The sequence below is a fragment of the Phaenicophaeus curvirostris genome, chromosome 3, assembly GCF_032191515.1.
Source record: "Phaenicophaeus curvirostris isolate KB17595 chromosome 3, BPBGC_Pcur_1.0, whole genome shotgun sequence".
NCBI lineage: Eukaryota > Metazoa > Chordata > Aves > Cuculiformes > Cuculidae > Phaenicophaeus > Phaenicophaeus curvirostris.
The window spans coordinates 38202383-38216696 of NC_091394.1; the positions used below are offsets into that span (position 1 = coordinate 38202383).

The 14314-nt window shown below is 38.6% G+C and overlaps 1 protein-coding gene across 1 annotated transcript in view; it reads right to left on the reverse strand.

Annotated features, from left to right (window-relative positions):
• Positions 1-14314, reverse strand: part of KIF13A (kinesin family member 13A) — a 120141-nt gene that overhangs the window by 40647 nt on the left and 65180 nt on the right. The window contains exons 7-14 of the mRNA XM_069853707.1: positions 13421-13508; positions 11992-12126; positions 11345-11457; positions 5934-6045; positions 5317-5529; positions 3775-3885; positions 2492-2626; positions 337-467 (exon numbers count right to left, since the gene is read on the reverse strand). Coding sequence (XP_069709808.1) covers positions 337-467; positions 2492-2626; positions 3775-3885; positions 5317-5529; positions 5934-6045; positions 11345-11457; positions 11992-12126; positions 13421-13508 — 1038 coding nt within the window. The remainder of the gene's footprint in view (positions 1-336; positions 468-2491; positions 2627-3774; positions 3886-5316; positions 5530-5933; positions 6046-11344; positions 11458-11991; positions 12127-13420; positions 13509-14314) is intronic.

Genomic DNA, 14314 nt, shown 5'->3' on the forward strand with positions numbered 1-14314 from the left:
GCCTGCAGCATCTCACTGATCCTACTACCACTCAAGATAAAAACAAGGAACAGCTCATTCCTACTGAATACCTTCTTGCAATGGTTTATTCTGAGCCAAACCTCTGGGAATCTGTTATGCTGCAGAGTGGGTGGTTGAATACGTACATGTGGGGGGAAATCTCAGTTTTATCACTGAACTTCACTTCCAAGTATCTGTTTAAGTCACCTAAACTGAAGCTCTTTATCAATCAGAAACTAAGCTGCTCCTGACTATGTAAAATAAAAATGCCTGCAAGTTATCTTCTGGTAAAGAAAAGCAAACACTTCACTGGAAAGTGCTGCTGATCTTCCTTACCTTGCATTTTCTTTGGGTGTGAGCGTAACTTCTCCATCTAAAGCAATATCAATCTCACAGTGTTCTGGTTGGATTCCTATACCAAAGAGCTGTATATCCTGAGAGGTATCTGCACCAACTCTTGTATGATCCTAGAAAATAAGTTGTTACTAGGAGACAAGAAAACTATCACTATTTATATAACTAAGAAAACATTAGCTAAAGCGCAGACTGTACAATCTATGTGTTCTTTGCTAAGCTCTTCTACAGAGCAGAAAAGGTGCCACAGCAAATTTGAAGATAGCAAAGGTCCCACAAACTGTTCTTCTGCCCTGAATTTCACCTTCATATAGTTTTAGATAATGCAAAATGAAACAGCTGACATACAGTTTCTGATCTAACAATATTCCCAGACTATTCTTGCATACAAGCAATAAATGAAGAAAACTAGCCATGTCATATAGGCACATATAAGGAAGGACAACATAAATAATAAAACAAGGTGAATAGAACTGGCTGCTTTTCAGAAAACAGCTATCATAGAATCATAGAATAACCAGGTTGGAAGAGACCCACTGGATCATCGAGTCCAACCATTCCTATCAAACACTAAACCATGTCCCTCAGCACCTCGTCCACCCGTGCCTTAAACACCTCCAGGGAAGGTGAATCAACCACCTCCCTGGGCAGCCTGTTCCAGTGCCCAATGACCCCTTCTGTAAAGAATTTTTTCCTAATGTCCAGCCTAAATCTCCCCTGGCGGAGCTTGAGGCCATTCCCTCTTGTCCTGTCCCCTGTCACTTGGGAGAAGAGGCCAGCACCCTCCTCTCTACAACGTCCTTTCAGGTAGTTGTAGAGAGCAATAAGGTCTCCCCTCAGCCTCCTCTTCTCCAGGCTAAACAACCCCAGCTCTCTCAGCCGCTCCTCATAAGGCCTCTTCTCCAGCCCCTTCACCAGCTTTGTCCCTGTTCTCTGGACTCGCTCCAGAGCCTCAACATCCTTCTTGTGGTGAGGGGCCCAGAAATGAACACAGTATTCAAGGAGCGGTCTCACCAGTGCTGAGTACAGAGGGAGAATAACCTCCCTGAACCTGCTGGTCACGCCGTTTCTGATACAAGCCAAGATGCCATTGGCCTTCTTGGCCACCTGGGCACACTGCTGGCTCACGTTCAGTTGGTCGACAGCCAGGGTTGTTGTGCCCTAAGTGCAGGACCCGGCACTTGGCCTTGTTAAACCTCATGCCATTGGACTCAGCCCAGCGGTCCAGCCTGTTCAGATCCCTTTGCAGAGCCTCCCTACCCTCCAGCAGATCCACACTTCCACCCAGCTTAGTGTCATCTGCAAACTTGCTAAGGGTGCAACCATTTGCTATGTAGCAACTCAACTATATATACTAATCTCTACATAATTTCAAGTCATATTGTAAATTCTGCTGAAATACTTTCCTTTCCTGATGTTAGAGAAGCTGTGTTTTTGTTTGGGTTTTTTTTTTGCTAATGTACAAATATAGAAGCCCTATCTCAGCCATTGAAGCAGAAAAGTAACTGTAAGTCGGGATAGTGTTTCACATCTTATTGACAACAAGCTCGCATTTTCTTACAAACTTATTAGGTTTTATTTGACATTATTTCATTCTGATGTGAGACTATGCAAAACAGAATGGTACAAAAGCTAGCAGCAGTAGGAAAATGTATTTCTGAAAAATTAACAGCACTTTTTTCCCCCGCCTTTGTCTTTTTCTTAAGCTTTCCTGTCATTGAAGACTATGTTTACTCTTACTGATGACTACTAAACATCATCTCTTTATGATAAACCCACTGAATATTTAAAGCAATCCTCAGTGCAGCATCTAACATGAAGCTCTTGCTTCAAGTTCAGCCCAAAAGGCAATTCCATTCATAGCCTGTCTGGAAAAGCAAGAATTTATCTGAACACTGGCACACACTGAGCACTTCTTGCACTGCTGACAACCAGGAGATCAGTTAGGAAAACAATGAAGCTGAACTGCAAAGGGAGAACAAAAGCTTAAACACTAGGAGGACATCTACCCTATTTTGCTGCATGTAGGTCTCAGAATCTAAATACACTCTGAATAACAAATTAAGCCAAGAATTCCAAACAATAAACAAGCGTCCTTTCATGCTGTGTAAACATCCTTCTGTATTCACATTCTTACCTTTAAATAGTAAACCAAAAGCTCATTGAGCGCAGGGTCCGCATTCAGGTTCACCAGGTAACACTTGTCATCCCCAACCTTGATGCCTGAAGACTCAAGGGAAATTCCCATGCTCTCTAGCTGTCTTTGCCTCTCCTGCAATTACAAAAATATGTTAATCTTGTCTGCTGCAATATGGAAAGTATAGCAAGCAAATAAAAGCAAAGCAACTAAAGCTGAAGATGCACACGCTTAACATGCATCCTGTATACCGCTATCAGAAACAGAACTTAAGGAATTGGTCAAGTATGATATTTTTAATAGCTTATGTTTAATATAAAAATAACATTTAAAAAATATCTTTATACACCAACAGTAAAAAATTAGATCTAATCCTCAAACACCTGTTTCCCCAAAGTTGAACTTCCTTACCTAAGCGGCCCTACTGATTTTATGAGAGCTACTCATAAGTAGCACAATGTGGCTTTGAGCGTCTGTGTTAGTTAAAAACTAGGCTGCAATTACTCAGAGAACTCTAGTCATAGAGAACTTGGAAAACAGCATGCCACAGTGTAGGTTTATTGTTTTGCAGTATTAATTCAGATAAAGCACATACTAGCTCACAGGTGTCTTTTTGCTTTGCTACGGTTTGCGTTTTTTATTTGGCTGGTTGGGTTTGATTTGGGTCTTTTTAATTTAAACAGTGGTGGCACCAAAGGAGGCTTCTGGATCATCAGGATGAGAAAGAGAAACCAACAAGACTCGTTCTCCAAGCTACAGATGGTGAAAAATGATAGAGAAGTACACTGGAATCCAGAAGTCTTATTTTAATAATCATCATCATCATCAAACACTATTGAACATGTGTACACTTTTTCCTTCTCTGGTTAAGAAGTCATTAAAAGCGAAAGTAACAAAGACCACCCGAAATTCTGATTCTTTTATAATTCTGAGTTTTCTTAGTCACTTCAAGGGAAACACATCCTAAATCCCACTGTGGTCTTATTTATAAAGTGAACTACCCAAACATATTTTGATGTTTCATTTTAAAATCAAATACTAGTTTTTAACAATGATATCATGACACAGCTACATTTATTCTATTGAAATGTAGACTTAAAATAAACCCAAACACACTCCACCAAAAAAAAACCACCTTACACCCCTAAAATGAGAGGAAATTACAAAGTCCAGGCAAATTTTAAATAGCTGGTGGGGGATACAGCACAGGCAACTAAAGCTCATGAAATTCAGCTTGTTCTAAATGAGTATCTGACCTTTCCTCCTAAAAATTTCTGAAATACCTGTGCAATTTCTTCTGTCTTCCTTAGCTTTTCTTCCCAGGTGACTGTTAACTCTTTTATTAGTTTTTCAGATTCTTCCAATTTTTCCTTCAATTCCGGTGCCTTCATGGCCTAGAAGATAGAAATTAGCAAAAACTTACTCTTCCCACTGCAACGTCTACTTGCACGAGGAAACTGAACACAGCAACATAATATGAAATGCAACCATAGATTTCAACTATACCCCCAGGTTCTTCATGCCAGAAGATAAAGAAACAGGTCACTTGTAAAGGGAGAGGACAGAATCCACCAATCATGGGGCCAGATCTGAAAGATCAACATAGCTCCAGAGGCCAATGGAAACAACAAAATCTCTGCGCCTGACCACTCAAGCTTCAGTGTCGGTACAAAAATATCTGAATATATAAAAACTTAAGTTTTAGATGTGAAGTTCAACTGCAAACTTTCTTCATATACAATTTCCTCTCAATATATAGCCTTCCTATCCTGGTTCCATAAGTGTTCCTAGAGTTGCATTACAGCTTTCAGACTGACCCTGTTGATTATCTTCGAAGGAAGGCATGCTCTGAAGCTAAGAGAGGCTGCTTATTTCACACTAGGAAACAAAAGCAAAGGGCTTGAATGTGTCAAAGTGCCAAGTAAAAATTCCACAGGTTGACCTATAATTCTATATAGCTGCTTTTAACAGAAAGTATAAGAGAAAAAACTTTTTAAAAAACATTAGTAGGACTGTGGACACCTTCCTACTAATTGGGTTCAGCCACAGTTCACCAACATAATTAAGAACATGCTACAATAGTATTTTCTGATCTGAAATACAGGATTAGAACAGATATTTATGAAGAAACTTAATAGCTCCTTTTTCTTAAAGCAGATTTTCCCATTTCAGCCTGTAAAGTCATACAAGGCACACTATTTCTTAAATGAACATTAAGTTTAAACACAACACAAATTTACCCTCAGGCATGGTTCTGTTCTCTTGACAGTAGTATTTTGTGTTTTGCCTTAAAAGATATAAACATTGTCCTACAGTGCAGTTGGATATCAGCACCTATCCTACCCAGATAAGCAGCAATCACACAGTGTTAAGACAGTAAAGCAAATTGCTGATCAGTTTTGATAATTTTTTTAAAGATTTTTCACAAATTTCATGGCTTTTCATACTTTTTCTATATGACATCATTAAATCATATAGTCCAACAACGCAAAAAAAAATCTGCTAATAAGTCTACAAAATGAAGTTGTGCTTTAGGTCTTATCTGTGCTGCATCAATTAGTACTTGAAATGAAGTTCCTCAAAAGGAGTCTATTCTGACAAGGGTCATCATCAGTACAATTCTGTCATTAAAAAGTTACTAAAAAGAAGCAAACGTTTTGTTGGATTTATTTCAGGAAGCAAGGTTTTTTTGGGGAGTTTTTTTTAAAGAGCAAGACTCGACTCTTCCTTATTTTCTAAGCCTTACAAAGAAAGCTTAACCTTCCAGCCAGAGTCTGACATTTCAATGTAAAACTTTGTTTACATTGTACCATGAATAATGTTACCTCGGCTTGCGAGAGCTGCTCTTTCAGTTTTTCAACTTCTTCACGTAATTCCCTGATGACCCTGGCATTTGGATCTTCATTCACCACAGCATGATTAACTATCCTTTTGGCTCTGTCTGCATATCTCAGAGTAGAAAGCGTTTCTTCATAGTTGTCTGCTGCTGGACTAATTGTGGCAATCATGGCAGTTTGGCTGTTTCCTCCCAAGTTGTCCTGTAGAGTGCACCCACAGAAAGTTTGAGGGAGTTCTCTGCTACACAATGTCTTTACAAATATACTTAAAATACAAAGCTTACCATTTGAACACTGACAGGTACTCTGGATATAAACTAACCAGTATGATTTGTAAACATTTCCAGCCACACCCATCAGATTTGATTCCGCTAAGACTGAAAGCAGCCAAATAGCTATTTACATAGAGTAAATTAAGAGAAAATTAACACAAGATACACTTAGCTGTCCACATTAATTGGAACAACTTATAGCTATGACAGCTCCTTACCTCAACTCTTTAAAAAACAGATTATAAATCCACGTACACAGAGGTATGCCACAATGATCCTACAAACTATTAAGCTGACATCTTGTGAACAGAATGAATGAAAAATATTAATTACCTTGAGAAGCCAAGTGAGTACAGAGTCTCTGTAAGGCACAAACTTGCTTTTCCCCTTCCCCGCTGCTTGGTCAGCGAGTGATGATATAACCAAGCCCAGTGTTGAAAGTGATCTATAAATGCAACACAGCAGAACAACTTCAATGCATATTCCAAAATTACAAATCTAATAAAACACAGAAAATGGAATTTGCTAAAGAGTTTAATCTATTCTCTGCAGAACGTCACATTCAATTTTTAAATTATCAGAATAATTTAAGTCGTAAATGGCCAGAGGAGATCAACTGGCCCATTAACCTGCTCCAAACAGGGCAATCTATTTATTAAAGTTACCTATTTGCAAGAAAAAAAAATGGTATCTACAGTGTTTCATCTTATCTGGTACTCAGACCAAGCATCAGGAAGACTAAGTTGAAATATATAGGTATTTAAAATAGTTCAAAAAGTACTGCTGCAGCACATGAGGATCACTGCCTTTGATTAGGCATCTACTTTTTCTCAGAGACTAAAAAAGTTTCTGTCTCCAACACTGATAACACTGTCAGGAGTCAGCAATGGTAACACAGGGAGAGACTCTCCTGTCTCTAGGAACAATTTTGTAAACACTGGCTCAACAACAGACTAAAACTGACCAATTTTCTAGTGATAGGAAGCACCCTCAAGACAAGGTCAGCTAAGGCCCAGGAGAACTAGACTGCCTGGTGAACCAGTAACTAATCAGCCACCACACAACACCGGAGGACTCCTTATCAGAAGAGACGGATTAGTAGGTTCCTTGACAAATGGGTTGACTTATAATTGAGTTGTAGCCTCACTAGCTTCTTGGGAGGGAGGGAATAGATAAAATCTCCCAGTTACAAAAACATTGCACAAGTATGAAAGACAAAAGCACTCCCCCCAATCACTTAGAAGCAGCCAACCTCATCTCCAACACCATTCTAGAAATATGAAGAAAAACCAGACAACTCATCCATTTTGGTACATGTACTGCTTCTACTAACAGGGGTAACTGTATTAGCAATTTGTGCAAACATCTGTGTGTTTTATTATCCAATCACGATATAACCCTGTGACAATTTTAAGTCACATCGGGACTCTTGGGGTGAGCATGTTTAAGAAAATGAGCTGGTTCAGGAGCCTGAGAACATTAAACAGATGCCTAAAGGGTTTTAAAACAATGAGCACTGAAGCCCAAGAGCACACTGGTCCATCATGCTCATGCACAATTATCCACCTACTCTTTATAACTACCATGGAAAACTTCAGTAGCATTGCAATTACATAGTCAAATAAATCTCTAATTTGCTTGAAACTACCAGTGGGTCACAGTTAACATGTAGAAAACAACAAAAATGTTAGAGGAATATTTCAAGGAAGATATCTGAAGGTAAGGGAACAAGAACCATTACATGTGTCACAAAAGATGTCCTGTATTGAATATGGCACAAAGTGGTATGAAGGCCTGAAAGCAAAATTAAAAGAAAAAGTAATTTCAGGAGAGGACAGGCAATCTGTTCTCCCAGGAATGCACTGTTCTGTGAATTTGTCTATAGGGTAACTTTCTAATTCACCTCTGAAAAATTCACAGCAAAAAGGACAGTTTTATCTTGTGACCTAAACAAAAGCCTAACAACCCCTGAAAGCTTGTAGGGGGAGAACAGGGGAGGAAGAACTGGTTCTTGCCTCCAGTCTTCACTGACAGCAACATCAGCATGCTAAACATGTGAAAGCAAACAGCAGGATGCTATGTGCTGCTCTGTAGCAACCTCCTACAACACAATGTTAAAGCACCACCAGCACACTTCCAACGGAGTCCACCTTCAAGGAGCATTCAAGTTAAAAAAAACCCACACTTTGGCCTATTTTCCTCCAGTTTCTCTTTCCCACTTTAAATAAAGGGAAATATGAAAATCAAGGCAAAACACTGAGGGAGAAGGAAGAAAAGGACACTCAGAAAGCGGATGGCAAGAACAGAGATTCTGAAAGGCCTGTCATTGAAAACTGTTTCACTACAGGGCTGTAACAACAATTTGAGTTACAGTATTTTAATGAGCAGGAAATTATAAGGTACAGCTTTACACAGTATTAAAAGATGTAATAATATTTTTGGTCCTCATAAATACCGCTTTTATTTTAGGACTAACTGTTAACACCTGCAACGAAAAACAAACTGGAGTTATTAATGTATTCTGCTTGAGATTTCTTAATACAAAGCCATTTAAAGACTTTAAGGAAAGCAGTAAAATAAATGGCTGCCCAACAAAATAATTACAGGTCTCATCAGCTGCTTTGCTTCATGCTAAATGATGCATCAGAGACCCGTCATTACTTTGATCCTATCTCACACTACTTATATAATGAATCAACCAGAAGGCCTAAGTGCCTGGCAGACTGAGGCAGTTCAGAAGCAGCAGAGTGAACTTAGATGGTGCAAGAGCATGGGAAAATGCCGTTTCTGCACACTTTCTGTTCTCCTCGTTCCTACTCCTCAGGCAGAACCAGGCTGCCCTTGCGTGCAGGTGGCAGGAAGCTCACGCATCCCCATCACAGGCCTGAGTCAGCAGCTTGCGAAGGGAACTGGTGCTTCCTCCCCACAGGGGCAACTCTGTCTCTAGGAGACACCCACTCAAGCTCCTTCTGCACAATTTACAACCAAATTCTACAATGAGCAGAATCAACCTTTCTATTAGCTAAGTCTGAATACAAAAAAACCCCAAACCTCCCTCAAATCTGCTTGGAGCCAGACCTGTCCCAACCCATTCCTTCCCCCGCCTACATTTTAAAGGCTTCTTTTTGCATTCTCATGTTAAAATGACAACAGCTGTGATTTTACTCATCAGAGTTAAAATTGCAGACTGCTCACAGAAAGTATTTTTCTTAGCCACTAATTGACAGCTTGTTTATTCTGCTTCCTCCTACTATTGTATTCTAGAAATTCTTTGACTACACCACAAAGAGTTGTAAAGCAGCTATGTTTCTATGGTCTGTATGGGAACCAGCACATCCTGGGGAGGAACAAGCGCATCCAGCTTTCCTATGAGGTATGGCAAGTACTCCAAAAATCTCAGTAAGTAAGAGAGCAGACACCCCACACCCTCATCAAAGCAACTCTCCACCAGCTCTGAGAAGAAAACTGAAGTAACAAATATTATAACTTTATGAAGCTGTAACAAAAGGACACACTTCTCCCTTGTTCCACTAAGTGGGAGAGCAATCACTTCCCTTCTGCAACATGCTGCCCCAAGATAGAGAAGTGTTTACAACAAGATGAGTTGTGGGACGAATCACCTCCCCCATGAGATTAGCCTAAGAGAGCCAGGCTTGTTCAGCTTAGAGAAGAGAAAGCTGCAGGGAGACCTTAGAGAAGTCTTCCAGTACCTGAAGTGGACCTACAGGAAAGCTGGGGAGGGGCTCTTTATCAGGGAGTGCAGTGATCAGATGAGGGGGAACAGTTTTAAACTGAAAGAGCAAAGATTTAGATTAGCCATTAGGAAGAAATATTCACTGGAACAGGCTGTCCAGAGAAGTCATGGATGCCCCATCCCTGGAAGTGTCCAAGGGCAAGCTGGATGAGGCTGATCCAGTGGAAGGAAGGCCCATGGTAGGGGGTGTGTGGAACTGGTTGATATTTAAGGTTGCTTCAAGCCCAAACCATTCTATGATTCTATGAAGTGGTAGCTACCAGAGCCCTAGTTGGGTTTCATGCAGAAAAGAGCAGAGAAACCAGCAGAAACTAGCTGAATCTCCCACTATACAACTTTGGTATGCACAGATGACTGTACATTTCACCTGCCTTGTAAGTAAAAACCAGATACGTTATTCCCACATTCTTCTTCAAGATAAAGAAACACAGTGCAAGCAGCCAGTTTATTTGCCAGGTAATTTCTTTTTTTTATAAAAGAATAAAAAATAATATAAAAAATAAGCTTACATAGCAAGGCATATGGTCTAAGTAGACTGTATCACTCTTTCCCTATTTATTAAGTTGCATCACACCCAGAAGAAGATTGTACATAAAGTTCTCTGAAGAATTAGTCTGATAAAACATATATTCCAATTTTGAGGCTTCCAAGACAATTCAGACTTCACTAAAGCTCCAAGCAACAGCAAAAATGTACCAAGCACAGAACTAAGAATTCTCTTTAGCCTACCAGTTCCAAAAGAGAGTTCAAATATAGAATGCTTAATAAGTGGACTAAGTAATACAGATTTATACCACATAATCATTTCACTGATTGGAATATGTAGAGCTGGTTATTTTTTTTTTCCAAGTATCTTTTACAGAAAAGTTCAGTCCTTGTATTTGAAGTGCTGTGTTATTAAAGAGGTTCAGAATAAGCAGAAAAAATTTCCCCTGTTGCATCTGAGTAAACCTCCTAGTAGGAAAAAAAGGAAGTCAGTGTTTATCTATAGCTACACTTGCTATTTGTGAATAGCTATTGGGAGAGTTGGTATTTGAATTGTTCCCAAAGAATTAGAATGAAACATTTAATTTCACCTTTGTTTATGCAAAATACAAACACAGTTTCTAGTAAAACCAATCTGAATTTACCTATTAACCTCTGGGATAAAGGTAAAATACCTGCCATTAGGCAAACAGAGCCATTTTGTTTCACAAGAACTATGCCTGCCTGGCTACCAGTATGATGCATTAAATAAAAAGTAGGTCAGAAATTAAGCTAGAAAAACCACACATGTTCAGACTCTAAAAAGAGGTAATTTTAAATCATTTTAAGTATGTATGTGGCATCATCATTACCTTAAAATACCAAAATATTTTGTAACATTTTAAAATTAAATTGGAAAATCAGTACCTTTTACTGTAACGGTTAAACTCTTTCCCAGGAAAATTAGTATATTTAAGACAGCAGTAACATTGTGTTAAATTCTTGCTTTTGGGCAATAACACAGTAATTACGGTAAAAATGTGCCTTGAACTTGTCATTGCTTGAGTAAAAATGCCCAAGGCAATACTAAACTAATCTGATCTGGTTTTCTTAAATTGTGAGTTATACTCTTACATATTTTAATATGTGTTGGAACAAAGCCATTCAACTCTGCAACTTTGCATTCTTCTTTAAGCTGATGATGAGACAAATACATGAGCCTGGGGACAGGGTGTATAAACGAATCACGTAAGGTATATGCTTAATTAAAAGAGTGCTGCTGTCACTTTTTCCAGATAAAATTTTCATATAGCCCTCATCTGAGTCAAGTATGATTCAGGGTCCCTATGCCAATGTAAGGAAACACATGGTGTTTAGCACAGAAAAGCTGAAAGAGCTGTATCAAACTGCTTCTGATGATCCATCATTTGAACTGACTCATGAGAAGCGTACCAAGAGAGGAGGTCGAGGAAACAACAATTCTTACGAGATGAAGCTTTGCAACCTGCATACGCCAATGCCTTACTTGTTTATGTTGCTGCCTTCCTTCAGACGTTCTCCTGCAGCTCCTGTTTTGGATACTCTCTCGCTCCCAGCCAAATCCACCAGGCTGACCTTGCTGACCTTCTCTCCAGAATTCTGTGTAGATGGAACATAGGAGAAAACAGCTAAGAAACATGGGCACAAAGTGCTAACACGTCTGACACTGGCACCATGAAGCAATGTTGTGGGCCAAAGTATCAAATTCAAGATCTGAGAGAAGAAAGAATTGTCAAGAGTTTTTATAGCTCTTCAAGGGAGACTCCTGTATTTTATAGTAAAGCACTAATGAACCAGAATCAGCTGTGTGTTAGCATCAATAACCTTTGCGGCAGAGCAGGCTGTTAAAACATATCAACTTCTGCAACAGTTAAGACCTAAGACAGGTTTCACAGTGGCCATATAATCTTAAAAAGTGATCCAACTGTTTGATTTAACTGGTGTGCTTCCTTATTCTTCTAGGTTTCTCTCAATCTTATGGTCTTGCCAACATTACTTTGATTACTGGACCCCATGGCATTGAAGGCAGAAGCACAGCTGAACAGATAATGTGCATAGAACAGGAAGGAAGAAGAATAATTTAACACAACTTCATAAACTAATCAATTAATTTATCAATTAATAAATACATACACCAGAATGCAGGTCATAAAGTGTCTGAGTCACTATAATATTGAATACAGCATGAGAGCGGCTGCTTTCCTCATTCATGTTGGTTGCAGCAACTGTTCGTGATTTATTTCCCTCTGACATCAGTGACTCAATATCCTAGAGCAAAAAGTGTAAAAAAAATTATGCTAGGACAAAAGCAAGTATTGTGCTTGCTGGAAGGGGTGTGTACATGTGGGAGAGAAGAAGACAGGAAGGCAGAAGTAATAAGACAATTCTCAACACATTTTCAGGTGTACTGGTACAGTGGGTAAGTAACTCCACAAAACAATGTAAAAATCACATCTCTGTTTTAAGTATCGCACTTAAAAGCCCAGCAGCTACATTCCATGCACCTTCTCCTTATCTGCTACTTGAAATACGTTGGCAACATCCACTTTAGAAATCATACTGCTTAATGCCAGTAATCATGTCAGCACAGATCTACTTACACAAATGAACACAACGCGTCTCTTGACTGAATTGCACTAATACTATCTCCACTAAATTGGCTTAAAGGGTTACCTCACCCTGTACCTTCCCACATACGTAAAAAACAAAGACAATTATGCCAAGTCTCATATATGTGCTTGCTGAGTCTTCCAAGAAAGTTTAATGAAAGTAATCATTCAAATACTAGGTACAAACAATTTCTCAGAATTTTAACAAAGAGGGTTTGCTTTCCAAGTCTGAAATCCACCATAAAAGCTGCAAAAGCAGTTTTTGTAACTTTCTAATACACACATGTCAGGAAAATAAAAATCCCCATAAAAAGGCAAAATGGTCCCCACATAATATTATACATAAAATGGACTTTTTTTTTAAAGCAGCATTTCCAAACCAGCTTAATCATAAAAAAAAAAGAAAGGCCTACAAAATTTATATAACTGTATTACATTCATTATTTCTATTGGAGCTATAACAGTTCAACGGCTTCTACAATTTCAATTTATTTGAATGTTTTGGTAACACAACTGGGCTCCAACATTGTCATGATTTAGTTTAGGAACTAAATTAACTGATGTTGAAGCTCCTCATGCAATATACCTATACAAAATAAGAGGTCATATTCAACAACAACATCAAAGGAATTCATGCTGCAAGACTAATATTCCTATTTGGGAAGCCTCACATTCCCTCTGTCAAGGTAACATTGTGTTCTTGGTGTATACTATATGCATTGCAAACTGCATAATAAAGAGATACCACTATTACATCTTTAACCAGCACAAAGGAAAGCCCAATGCTTTTATATGAAATAAACACTCTTGAAGCATTAGAGCAGACCTTTGCAATTGCCAAAGACCATAAACACTCAAAATCAAAAATGCTTGCACAGACACTAGTTTATTAAGATTCCTACTGCTTACGTACATAAGCATTATTTGTAAACTTGTCGTTGTTTCAGATTTACCTCAAAGTTTGTAACGGCCAGCTGAGACAGGCCATCTACGTAAGGTCCCAACACTTTGTGCTCTCGAACCTTAAGGGACTGTCGACTCCTGTGGTATAAAGCAAACTTTATGCACAATCCACTACTGTGAACTTTATTGAAAAACAAGAATTATAATACAAAATCATACCAGTGAAAAGTTAATTTATGTCTTAATTGTAACAGGAGAAAAAATGTCTTCCAGAATAAATTTTAAATCAAATTAACAATAAAGACTGAAATTAGTCTAACCGGTTTTAACCTATATAGATAAATTATTTGTAATGCATCTTCCCACACCAATATTTGTGGCTGGAACAAAACTTGAATTTCCTTATTTGGCAGAGAGAATGCTGACAAAAAAGGAAACCAAAAATCCATGCCCATCTTCCTCCTGTAATTTACCAAAGCTCAATTTTTTTTTGCATTCTCCACACTTTTTTGACAAATATCAAATCTCAAATCTACCTTTTTAACTAAGTTGCATATGGCTTCGCCTAGTGCAATTATGCTCAAGAATCAAAACAGCTACCACATATATCAATGCTCAGCTGAAATAAATATATCGAAGTACCTCTTGTCTAGACCTCTCCAAGCCAGAGAGCGTAACCAGTATTTTTGTGTAGACAACAGGGAATAAAGAGTGCCACAAGATTATTCTGAAGTGTTACCATTCCATATTCAAGAAGTTCAACATCTAACCCAGGAGAAACAAGTTGTAAATAAGCTTCAAACTCCTTCTACTTGATAAAAGTTCTTACCTGAATACAGTCTGGATTGTATGGCAAAAATATCCCTGAATTTACTTGTACATAGTCTTGCTTTCTGGTAGTAAACTATTCCATACAGTATTTGTTTGCATCATTATGATGGTAT